At 39.9% G+C, this 13,145-nt stretch overlaps 1 protein-coding gene across 1 annotated transcript; it reads right to left on the bottom strand.

Annotated features, from left to right (window-relative positions):
• Positions 1 to 302: 302 nt before the first annotated feature.
• Positions 303 to 12,283, bottom strand: RGS10 (regulator of G-protein signaling 10). Its single transcript, XM_010080201.1, has 4 exons — positions 12,140 to 12,283; positions 10,585 to 10,671; positions 3,914 to 4,057; positions 303 to 449 (listed from the first exon to the last, which is right to left on the bottom strand). Exons 1-4 carry the CDS (start codon positions 12,281 to 12,283, stop codon positions 303 to 305), a joined length of 522 nt encoding a protein of 173 aa, XP_010078503.1.
• Positions 12,284 to 13,145: the final 862 nt, after the last annotated feature.

The raw sequence follows: 13,145 nt of genomic DNA, 5'->3' as shown, positions 1-13,145 counted from the left end.
ATAATCATGATGCCTTACAAAAGAAAATACAAAAACGGAAAGCATTTTAACTTGTGAAATATGAAATGCAACTCACACTATGGAGGACTACCTCAGCATTCTAGCTAGGAAACAGTCTTTCCATGGGTGCCTGGTTATTAGCTATCATGCACAAACAATTAGTCATTCAAGCAATTAAGAAGGTAAGTATCTCCTAAAAAGGTTTTGAGCTTGTCCAGCCCTAAATGCAATTGCTATAAACCTTGACTGTTCCTGAGTGTAATTTAGTTACTGTATTGCCTCTCCTGAAGAGATTCATTTTATCATGTGTTGTAAATTCTTGATGCTCTTTTAGCTGCAGTCTGAGCCTCTGGTGCATTCTCCTCTTGCTCCTCAGACTTCTTATGATTTAGGAATATGTCTGACTTTAAGAAGCGGCTGTAGCTGTCATATTTCATGAGATTGAATATCTGGTACGAGGGAAAAAAAACACAAAAACAATAACTTATGTAAAACTAGATTTTAAATGAGGACAGTATATGAATTCTAACATATTTTTGTTCTGTTAGTACTAAAGCATTTCTAAAAAGCATGACATTAAAATACACTTCAAACTCTCAAAAGAGGCTGCATACAGCAAACAATATTGTAGGTTCCAGTCACCATTTTGCAATAATGTCCGTGTTAGTTTAAGAATCAGATTATGGTTTTCACAACAGCCAACTTTGCAGAGCCACCAGGAGCAAAACCTGGTGAGGGCGTCCTTCTGTCAGTATACTAGGAAGACATTCAGAGGGATGAAGCAGAGCTGAAGAAAAAGAAGCACCTTGTAGGCACCCTTCTGACTGCAGTTATTCTTGACCATTACAGAATAGCTCATTATACATGCAGAGCACTGGAAAATTAAGAAAAGCCTCTAAATAATTTACACAAATACTGAAAATACAAACTGAATCTAGACTGAAATAACTTGTTTAACCAAAATTTCTCAAACTTATGCCAATCTTCCCATCCTTTTTAGACTACTACACAACTAAATGCAAGACTGGTCTCCAGCCAGATCAGAAATGTTGCCGGTACCTGCCACAAAGAGCTGATCTGGTACAGATGTAACTTACCAGTTAAAATGTGGTTTAAAATTCGTGATGGATTAAATTCATTCCATTAGGCTTTCCACTAGCCCAAGACCTGCCCTTCTTCCCATAGCCAGTATACAGCCAGCATGGATGCATGAAGTCAGGGCTGAGCATAGCTTTTCTCTCACAGGGCTCGAGTTTAGGCTCATCCCTCAACACAACTGCTCTTTTATTTACACCTATTTCAGACCAAAAAAGCTAGAACTCATCTGGAATTTTCTGAAAACAAAAGAGCTTGGGAGAGGAGCCTGGAATCTGTTCAGGTGTCAAGGCCAGGACTATATTTTGCTTGGTTTTGAAACAGAGGAGAAGGAAAACAAATAAACCTCAAAGCTGTAATTGAGGCAAAACCAAAGCCTGCATCACCCTCTGCCTTTTATTTCTCTGGCAGAGCCTCTCTTAGTCATGCTTCGTGACTGATTACATTTTATGGTACTTAGAGTAACTAAATTTCCAAGAGGAATTTCTGGATTCTGACCTGCATGTGTGGATAATCCATGTGTGGATAACCAGAGCGTTACTTTTACAGGCCTTATTTCTAACTGAATAATAATACAACTGTTTGTTAGAAGCGAAAAAAATATTAATCTCAAACTGCTTTTTCATTTCACATCCTCAAGGAACCCGGACAGACAAAGGCAAACACACAAAACTTGACTGTTGTTGTCTGTGTGTTTTCTGAAATATCCCCCTTGCAAATAAATTACATGAAGCATTTTACTAACCACTAAATATGTTTGTTTACATATTTAAGTATTTAAGTCCGCGGTTAAAACAGTGGAAATCTTGCTTTATAAGCTACATATTGGAAGACTAAAAATTCCAAAACACCCTCTCAATATAGACCCAAATCAATGCAATTAAGCAAAGTGAAATTACACCTCCTGGTGTTGTCTAACTATGATATAATTAAATTTATCCAACCAGCTTAAGGGAAAAAAATTGTAAGGAAGACATCACCTATTAAAACATCACAGGTCAGTGTTAAGAACTTAGACCCCTCTGGTATCATTTAAAGCATCTCCCAGAGAGAAAGAGAACTGTAAAATCAAAATCTGAAGTCTGGTCAGCCAAATGCACAGAACAGACAGATTTTATAATCATGTGCAAAAGCAGAATTCTCCTTTTCCCTCACCTCCTCTCATCACCTCCATGGAGCAGGAACATTTACCCTGTAAGTATTTTGAAATCTACGGCTTTCTATGAACCACTCTAACACCATTTCATTCAGCATGAGCAACTGCCTCCAAGCTATTTGTTTAAGGCCATCCCATGAGCACAGAACCACACCCCACAACTGGCCTCATTTAAATCCGTGGGTCTCTGGAGGACTGAAGTGCTAGTTACCAGTGATGCTGTAGACCAGACTGCGGCTTTCAAGCTCTGCCTTTTTCTACTTCAGACACACAGTGCCAGCAGTAGTTAACGCTGTTCTTTTGAGAACAAATTATACCACTGTTTATAACTTTATAAGGATTGAAAACTAGAGAAGATCATAACTCTTTCTGAACTATTATCTAACAGCAATAAACAGAAGCTTCAAGCAGTGGAAACCTGCAACAACCCATAAACACTCTGCATTTCATTTTAAAGTTCACAGGCTTTCTTCCCGCACTAGTGGGATGCCTCTGCCACTGGTCTAGCATGTCTCCAGTTCAGGTGTTAGTAATCCCTGCCTGTTTGTTTGCATGTTCATTTGTAAAACTGCAAAATGTTTTAACTCCAGTAGTCTCTCCAGCTTCACTCTGATAATCACCCACCCTGAACTGCAGCACTTTTATCTACCAGAACATTTTCATTCCCTTCCTTCAAGTCGGAAGTTCTTCCGTGAAAAACTTTGCTTTTTCACATGGAAATTTGGTTTCAGACATTTCCACTGCTAATGACTTGAACTTGATTGAAAGACAGCAGAGCCTTTGCTCCTCAGACCACTCCAACTGACCCAGCCAGTACCCAATTAATGTGTTCAGTACTTGATGTGAAATAGGTTCAAAACACTATTTAAATCAGTCTGCTGTTTGTCCACAAAAGAAAAGAGCCAAATGGAAAATACAGGTAGTCCTGACGATGGTACAGAAATTAAAAATGGTACAGACTGCAAGTGCTGGAAAGATGCAGATAAGAATGACCCACTTCATAACTTATGCTTTAAAATAAGCTAAATATCAAGAAAATTTAGCACCAAAAGCCAGGCCTGCTAAATGTTACCTAATTTCTACCAGAGCTCCCAAGATCTATAGGAAAAGGCAAAGCAGACACCAACTCCTCTTTTACGCGTTGCAGAAGAGAAGGCTTTTTAGGAAATTGCATTATATTCATATCAATTTAAGGACTAAAGCAAAGCGAAGAATCTTGAGCTCTCAAGGAAACCAGTGGCAACTATGGAAACAAACATCAGCAATGACTCAGCACAAGTGAATACACAGGAAAACGTAGGCACAAAGTTAGTCAGCTGGGCGATTCCAAGCTACCAGCAGAGGAACCCAGGAGGAAGCTTCATCCAATTTTCCAGGGAAGTCCTGAACTGGAATTAGCATGGCTGTGCTGAGTCTCTTAAACAAGTTGTCCCTGTTAGATGGGGGCAAGAACCTGGGGTACAGTGCATCCACCCTCAGAGCAGCTGCACTAATATCCCCAACGTGGAAGCAACCCAGCTCTGTGCCTACAATTCAATCCGTACCACAGATAGCAGTAGGCAGATTCCCAACTTCCTACGCTAGCTTGTGCTTAGAAAGTAGAGTCTATTAAAAGCAGACAAAATCTAAAGAAACTCTGTTTTTGGAAGAAAATAACTTTACCTGGTCCTGGAGCTTCTGAAACATGAGAGGGTGAGGTGTCTCCAAAATGGTCTCATTCAAACGGGACTGCCCTTCAACATTGACTTGGGAGGAAGCTTTACTGGACAGGAAAGTCATGTAAATTTCTTTAGCTTTTTCTTGCATCTGCAAAAGGACATATTTATTTAAAGAGTTATTTGCTGAGGGAATATCTGTTATTTGTAAATGTTTTATTGGAGACCATTCTATGTCACTTACTTCTTGAGGTTCACATCTTAAAACCAAAACATAGTCTGAATTAAAAAAGAAAACAAGTAACAAACCAAATACATATTGATTATCTTATCTGTGTATATTAATTTGTACTGGAGGAAAAACATATCTGCAGGCCAACTCCTGCACTGACTTTAGTGGAAGCTACCAGTATCTGGCACTTAGGTTAAGCAGCAGGTTGTGATGTTTGAATATGAAAATCCAGCATAAAACTGCTCAGCCTCATCAGCTAAGCCTTGTCTTCACTATTTAGGAGACTATTTTTACTAACAGACAACCAGCATGTGCGAGGAACCCAGAGGGAAAAAGCACTGTGGAAACTTACTGCAAGGCAAAACTAAGCAGTTGGTTTATAATCCGTGTTACTGATAGATAACCTTGTCATACTCCATGCTTTGTCAAAACTACATTTTTACCTCAGGGCAGTTCATGTACAACACCAGCTACATGATTAAAAAAAACCCAACAAGTATTTTTTTGGTTAATGATAAAGATAAGACTCTCAAGAGCCTCTGAAGGCTGACATATAAGGGTAGGTGTGACTCGCATAAAGCAGTTTGTTAGTCTTTGCCCTGATTTCAGCAATCCTGTTTCAGTGGTCTTCTCTTGATAAATCAGTAACAGCGATAACATTCTGACCCTACCTAGCATCTTTAAGCTTCAAAGCAGTAAAGGAGTGGCCACACTCCTCCGAAATTCAACGCAATCTCCCCCTCGACCAGAAAGTCAGATAAGAGAAAGCCAGTGGGGCTTTCCTGCTGCGATCTGAATTCTGCACACTGAAAACAAAGCCCACGCAGTAGCAGCGACTGTACGATCACAAGCCACAGGTACTTGTCCCTGTTCCCCATTGAATACCTAACGAGCAACCACATCTCCAGACCAGCACCAGCTCAAGGGCTGTGTCTTTGACGGGAAGTGGGCTTGAAGAAGGAAGCATTTAAACTCTTGCCCATGAAGGAGTCACGGAATTTCTTTCATGTTTTACAGCTGAGAATCGACATTTGGGGATAATTAGAAGAAAAGCTACACGTGTTTGACAATTCACAAGGCCTAAAGAGTTAACCCTCTCACTGCTGAAGGGGACATACATTTTCCAGGAGTATTCCTTTTTTAATACAGAATATTCATCTGGTGGGTAAAACATCACATGTCAAGTGCACTAGGTCACAATGAAGTGTCTTACAACAATTTCCCATCTTTTCAGTTTCACTGATCACGCAGGACTCAGTCAGCCCCTTCTGTTCTAAATGAGCAAATAATCCGATCAATCAGAGGTGCGTCTGCTTTAACTGGTAAAGTTAATAGCCTAATGCAGACACAGTAGAGGTATCTTTAGCTATTATGGCATGAGCAAACGTAAGTGATTATACCATCTGGCAGTGCTAGTTAAATAACTTTGAACCTGCTGTCCAATTTCAACCATACTTAAGAGAGGGCCAAAGGAGTGAGAAATAACCACCCTCCTACTGATTCAATGGAAAAGAGTGGCAAGAGAATGGGGAGAGAAAAAGCAGCACGTGCACTGAGGTAAAAGCTGCAGTGTATGTTCAAAAGTTATCTAGTCTACTTGAACTGCTAGCACGTACTTAGCAGCTGGCTAATCAATGCACACATGGTTACATGTCAGCCACAACACAAGGCCCTGCTTGCCCAAGGAACACAGGATCAAGATGGGCACTGTGGAGAAAGAGCAGAACAAGGCTTGCGGGGAAACATGAAACTAGAAGTACTGTGAGGAAGTTTAAAGAACATCGGGGGGAACAAGAGGATTGTGTGGGAGGCTGGTGAAATGAGGAGGATCTCTGGATTTTGTGGGAGAGAATGACACAGAAAGGAAGTGAAAGTGCTATGGTAGGGAGAGGGGTGCTGAAGAGATGCAGGGAACCTGACTTTACAGTAATGGGGAAATTTGGAAATGCACAGGTGAACATTACAGGTCCTGCTGCACATGGAACAACTGTTATGCAACATCTATGCTTCAGCAGTAGAGCATCAGTTTAACTACAATTTTTTTTTAACAGAAAGCACAGTTAAAGCTGCCAGTGTGTTTATACATCCCCCAAATAACATTCAAGGAGAGCCAGGTTCAAACAGAGGAGACAGCCATGTTCCCTCTTCAGTGGGTGGAATTCTTTGTTCTGCATTAGCCTGAAATTAATGTCTCAGCGCAGGGGACTCCACTCCAGAATTTAAACAACACTTAAACTGGGATCTTGTTCACAGGTGGTTATTAAAGGATTTCTGGCACTTTTCACTTACATCTGTGTGCTCGCCCCAGCATCTGTGCCAAATTCCCATTTGGAGTATGAAGTTCTGTCTACAGAAATCCCCCTCACTATTTCAAATGGATACAATATTCCTTCCCACTTCCTTTCCTAAGGTCAAATTCAGCTCTCAAGCATGTGTGGTTCCCAAAAGTGGTGAATGAAGTCCCAGATGCTCATCAGAACAGGCTCCAGCAGTTAGCAGCTGTGCAGCACTACCCAGGCCTGCTTAACCACAGCCACATTCCACATGGGAAGTGGCAGAAGAAACTCTTGAATAGGTATACTTTGTTATGAAATTGTCCTCTACAAAACTTTTCGATATGGGTATTTTGGTGGGTTTTAGCTGAAAAGATTCCCTGTTATTTCAAGCATTTATTACAATCTGTAATTTATTTTTAAAGCTCAGCTGCAAGAGAAGAAGCAGTTAAACCTTGGGAAGTAGCACAATGGACATGTTGTTTATTTCACTAACAGTCACAAACACAAGAGCATATGACTAACTCCAATAAAATATTTCATTTCATTCCATTTCAATAATTAAATTTGTGTCCTAAGATGAGGAACATACAGGTGGCAGCAGAGCTCAGGGCTACAAGTGGACTTGACCTAATTCTTTCGTCAATCTTCGCTAAAAATTACATTTCTAATTTAACTTCAATTTTAAAGGAATGATAAAGAAAAAATATCCTTTTTTCTTAAACTACAGATGTGTCTTCAGCTGAGGGAGGAGTTTGTGCTCCCATGCTGCAAGAAGATAGGCTGAATCCCATCAATGTAAACCCTGCCCAGACCAGCAATGTAGCCTGCTTGCTGTCTAGCTTTGCAGATGCTGAAAATCCCCCCAGCTCCCTGAAACATGTGTGCATTTGTATTAGTTCATCCAAACAGGAAAACAAACACAAACTCGTGGAGCAGTCTGCTCTGAACTCCATTTCTGTTTTCTCCTGACTAAGCACTCTCACCACTAGTCTAGAGCCAACACAGCAGTCAAGAGCCCGGCTTCTTCTTGCCAGTGCTCCCTCTGGTCCCATGATCTAGCAATCCTGGCTGCACAGCGGTTCACGTTCTAGAGGAAGAGAACAGAGAAGACATATCTGCACAGCATCTTGCAAGATGTGCCTGTGTTGGCTTGATATAAGTCAGCTTCTAGGCAGAGCCCACATGACTGTGGTTAGTGTAATGACTGAATCAAATTTAATAAGCTTTGAAGAAAGGCCCAGGATATTTTTTTAGAATGGCACTAAGGCAGTTAGTTCGCAACCAACAGAAAGCAGGAGCAGGGTGAGCCTGCACCTACCTGTGAAGATCAGAAAGGTCGTGAGGGAAGGACAGCACGTCTACTGAGCCAACCACCCTAACGGTATATCAGCCTACACAAAACCAAACACTGCTCCAGGTGACTCTGAAGGGATGACAAGACCACTAGGCACAATGGATACCTAATCCACTGACCAGGTGGTGACCTTTGTGCGAGTTTAAACCAACCAAGAAAAACACCACGCTAACACCCTCGTGTCAAGTAATGAAAAGTTAAACTTGTACTTTAAAAATAGGGGGGAAAAAAAATCCCATTCAGTCTGGGTTAAATTGAAATCAGCTTCATCTGCTCAAAAGTTTAAGTGTCTATGAGCTAGTTTCTGTGGCAAACCAGTTTTAATGAGAAGCAGGTTATAAAACAAGTTAAAAGTTGGTTTTAGAATCCTTTGCTCACATTAGATAGATATGAAGTGGTTTCTGCAAGAGTCACTTTCAGAAGACAAATTCATGCTTCATGCTATCATAAACACTGGAAAGACTTCTATTTTTAGTAAATTTCTAGCTTTGTAAATTATCTAAACTAAGCCATCCATGAGAAGTAGCTACAAAAATTTACTGTACGTCGGTGTCATTCTAAAGCACATCTGTTCCAGCTGGCTGTAATAACTTTGGCAGTACTAGACTCCAGATTGACCATACTGTGTAATGATTGGTACTGAATAATGAAGCTAACTGGAACCTAGTTAAGTCTCTGTCCATTCATTTGTCAATTCATTCAAGAACTTACTAAGCTACTATCTCTATAGATCAGTTTACCATTTATTTTCTTTACTAGCACGTGCAATCCTAAAATAGCTAAAGAGATGTACATTATTTAGCAAGGGAAAATACGATTACTATCCCATTACAAAACATGGGACCTTACAAAAGGATTGTTCACCTTCATTTCCTTTGTAGAATGCAGTTTGATACCTGCCCAAGGGATATCAAGAAAAGGCTACATACCTTTTGGCAAGGACACTGTACAAAGAAAAAACACCTGCCCTGTACAAAGCAAAGGGTTCTTCCCATTTGGCTGTGCACTGTGATGCTGGCTTCTGCCAGCTCAGAAAGCAAATGATTTTAATGGAATAGGAAGAGAGATTAAGAATACCTAGATCCCCAGCCAGCCCTCTTCAGGCTTTGCATCTCAGAAGCAAAGGGTTCTTCCCATTTGGCTGTGCACTGTGATGCTGGCTTCTGCCAGCTCAGAAAGCAAATTATTTTAATGGAATAGGAAGAGAGATTAAGAATACCTAGATCCCCAGCCCAGCATATCTCTTCAGGCTTTTCATCTCAGAGAAAAATAGCCTGATTAGTTGTTCTTCTCTGAAGATTGTCTGCATGTGTGGACCTTAATGAGGGAGGTAAGCAGGTAAATACACAAAGCTGAAATAGTGCCAAATATTACAAAGTGTTCAGTCAAATTAAAGATTTTCCTCTTCTTTCAAAAATTATTATTTTTGTATTTTTTGGTGGATTTATCAATACCAAAAAATATTCACAACTGAAACAAGCAAATTGCTTTGAGCGGAATGCTTTTTCAGTGCAAAACAGAGAATATTCAGAGAAAACAGACTCTCCTCTCAAAAATATGTTTTGTTGAAAATATTTTTTTTTGTTGAAAATCTGCTGGGAAACAGTCTCGGCTGACAATATTTGACGGGCATTAAGAGAGGAATCCTGCAGTCCAGACACAACCCTCTTAACGCCTGCACTTTATAATGTCCCTAGTAGCCCCACCTGATCCCTGTTCCCTGATTTTCCCTGACATTACTCAAAGCATGCATGGTTCAACTTGAAGCAGGCTGAAGTGGCATTTTCCCAGCCTTACCTCCTCATGGTACTCTGCTTACTTGGGCCAGCAGAGTGCCAAAGGGGCTGTACATCTGCAGCTGTTGCCTTCTAAAGTGGTCCCTCTGGGAACAAGAGCTGCACACGTGTGAAAAGCATAAAAGTGGGATTTCAAAAAAGGGGCTTATGAGATTTAGGAGTCTGACTCTCAAGGACAGTGATGCTCAGTCAGAGTTTTGAAACTACTTCATTTCATGCTCACAGAATCCTTGTCTCAAAAATCAAATGTGGAATTTCTGAAAAAAAACTCACCACAACTTTTTCAGAAACAAGCAAACAAAACATGGGACATACTTTAGGCCTGACTCTAAAGGCTTCAAAGCCTAAATGTGAAAGTTGATCCTGTGTTCCTGGTGGATCTAAATATGGACCAAGATCCAAGCAGTGGAAGAAACCTACCGGAGGTTGCTGATTGAAAAATTTCCAACAGAATGTTTTCTACTAGAAAAATATAGCTTTCATGAAAATGAAAATGCTCTACAAGTATATATCAATTTGAGTAAAAATTTAAACAAAAACATCTAAATGGTCCCTCAATTTATTTTGTTTTGGAATTTGTAACTGGATAAGGCAAAATTCTTCATTTTGGTACTCTAAAACATTTTGTTTGTGCTGTTTGTTATTTTCATGTTCCACTAAAATTCTATAATGATGTATATTTTCACATAATAGCTGCTATGCTTTAAAAAAGTCCTGAATGAAATGTCTTTTCAAGTAAGATGATGCAACATCACTGATGAAACCTTTTGATATTCCCAAGCACCAACAAAGAGTTCACAGTTTTCAAAACAGGGGAAATTTGACAATTTAGGCAATTTGTTCTGATTTGAAATAGAACCAGCTTTGTTTCCAAACAATTCTACTACTGTGATTTCAGTGCAATTCATTCAAATATATTTATTTGCACTCACATGAAGCATGATAGACAGCAGAAACATTATAGCTCCAGCTCTGCTACAGAAACTCTGTTGACAAGTAAAATTTATTTAGGAAACATACCTGTTTTTTTCCCTGTGTTTTCTTAAATTCTTCACATGCTAGCCAGAACAAAACGTTTTCTTCACTAAATTCTTTCTTTAAAAATTCCTAGGGAACAGGAAAATATACAAACAAACATTAGGATCCAATTTCTCAATTGTTTGTCTCTCTTCCTCCCATAGCTATTAAAACTAGAAGCCACCTACGGTTAGCTTTAACAGGATATGAGTTTACGTAACACAGTGCAAGAGAACCACTGCATCGGTGCATCTGCAACACTACCAAGACAGAAATGAACAAACATATATTCAGCACTTTGAAAGCACATTCCAGGAGAATGATGAGCTCCATTTAATCTCAGAGCGTATCAGTAACTAACAAGAAGAGTTTCTTCAGTCTCCCTTCAATAACTTGAGCAATTTTACAGTCATTACTCAAAGGGAAATCCAAAAATACATTAATTCATTAGCAGATGAGTATAACGGACTATCTGAATGAGAGTCACAGATCACTTGAGATTCTCATCCAGTATCTTTCTGATTTTTTAATGAGTAAAATCTCTACAAATAAAAGTGTTTCTAAACACGATAATCAGTGGCAATAAATTCACTTAAGTAAACTAAAACAGATTTATCTGTGCTCTCTAGACAGTGTTTAAACAAAGCACATTCCTCCAAAAATGAGGCATGCTTTACAATGGGGAAAAATGTACATTAAATTTCTTTATAAAACATAATGACTGAAATATTTATAGCTCTGAAATCATCAGTTTTCTCTTACAAGTGTTAGAAACTAGAGACTAAGTAACGCCAAGAATTAAATATCACCAAGATTACTTTTTCTTTTTTTTTAAGAGTTCTAATTCACAGTGTTTTGTAATTCTAGTTTACATCACTTTTCAAACCAGTCTGGCAGGAAACCATTTTATCCCAATGCATTTTATCAGGGCAAAACCATCCTCAAGTAGGTAGTTCCTATTCCTACAGGTAATATGGCAAGAAGCCCTTAAAAAAACCCACTCGCCACCCTCACCTAACTAAGCCTCAAGCCTGCATTTTGAGGTGCACAAGCCCACACTTTGTAGTAAACTTAAAGGGAATTCTTTCAGTACAGCAGCTGCAATACAGAGTAGGAGCCACACAGAGTTATCAGGCTCAGGACCTGTTAGTAGTAACTCATTGCTTAAGTAAGGAAAAGGTATGAGAAGAGAGTTCAGGATCAGTACTCTGTAACGAATAATGCTTGGCAGGACAGATGAGCGGCTCAAGGACTGTAGTTTATCCAACAGTGACTTGTTGATCCTTGCAACAGCTCTTAGATCCAATTAGAAAGATGCAACCAAAAGTCTTCCTTGTGCCTTATGAGAGCAAGTGGCAGTGGGGCAAAAGGCACTACCTCAGAAGCCCGGCAAATGCCACAGCTCCAACTCTGCCACCTCTGCTCAGGGTTCTATCTAGAAGGATGTATGCCTGTGTGCTTACAGCACTGGCACAGCTGCACCATTAATGCTGAGATGCATTCAGCTTTAATTCCTAATTCTGGTTTATATAAATATATCCATAGTTAATAGAGCAACCCGAAATCGCTTCACTCCTTCTGGATCTTCGAGGAGGTTCTCCAGTGATACAGCCCATTTTGAGGTTCCTTTCAAGGTTTGGTGGCTGCTGCTTGGGTGACCCTCGCTGTCGTTTATCTCTGGAAAAAATTGAAAAAATGCCATCTTCGTCAGAAGCGATTAATGTCACAAGCATTTCTTCCCCATTGCCCTCTGCACCCTTGGATTATAGCAGCTCTCTTTAAGGAAACACCATAAAACTGAAAATAAACACACACACACACACATATCTGAATTCTGCTTTGCCTCTAAGGAGGCAAAAATGCCTTGCAGTTAGATAATTCATGAGCATGTAAGTAGGCACTGTCACTGTTTTATATGAGTTCAAGCACCTTTTGCATGTGGAACACAATGACCGCAGCCTGTGTAGTAAAAGGACCATTTGCTTTTTGTTCTGGCACTGTCAACAACATTGGCATCTATAAAGCAAGTCCTGGTCAGACACACACATGAAATTTATTTTTTAAGAAAAGAATCACCACTGGAGGTTGGGAAAAGGCAAAGAGAGAAAGAAAAACAATGCTCTGTTTAGCAGGAGAACAAATCCAGTATGTTAACCCAGTCTAACAGGAGGAAAGACAGCTGGCAGAAGAGCCTCATTCCAGCTGAGTTGACCTGCTTTTGGGCAAGTGGTATTTGGGTGGCTTTTCTGTCTGCTTGTTTGTTTTCAAGTCCACTGAAATTCTGCTTTTTCAAGGTGTACTGGACCATGTCCACACCTCATCTACCTGCCAGTCTTCTCACAGATAGGAGAGATGGTGAATTTTGAATTTTTCTATCCCAGGGACAAGTATGTTACATCCAGGGCTGGTGATGCCAAAAAAAAATTGTTGGCTAGCTATCCATCAGAAAATCTATCACTTGGGAAGACTCCAGGAATTTTACTGCTGATCCAAAAAAACTCTAAAACAGACATCAAGCGCTTGGCCTCCTTTCCTCTCACACCCCAAATGTCCAGGGAAGACAG

Source organism: Pterocles gutturalis, unplaced genomic scaffold (assembly GCF_000699245.1).
Source record: "Pterocles gutturalis isolate BGI_N339 unplaced genomic scaffold, ASM69924v1 scaffold4429, whole genome shotgun sequence".
In the NCBI taxonomy this organism is placed as follows: Eukaryota; Metazoa; Chordata; class Aves; order Pterocliformes; family Pteroclidae; genus Pterocles; species Pterocles gutturalis.
The sequence above is the reverse complement of the archived record's forward strand: the minus strand, read 5'-3'. Positions and strand labels throughout refer to the sequence as shown.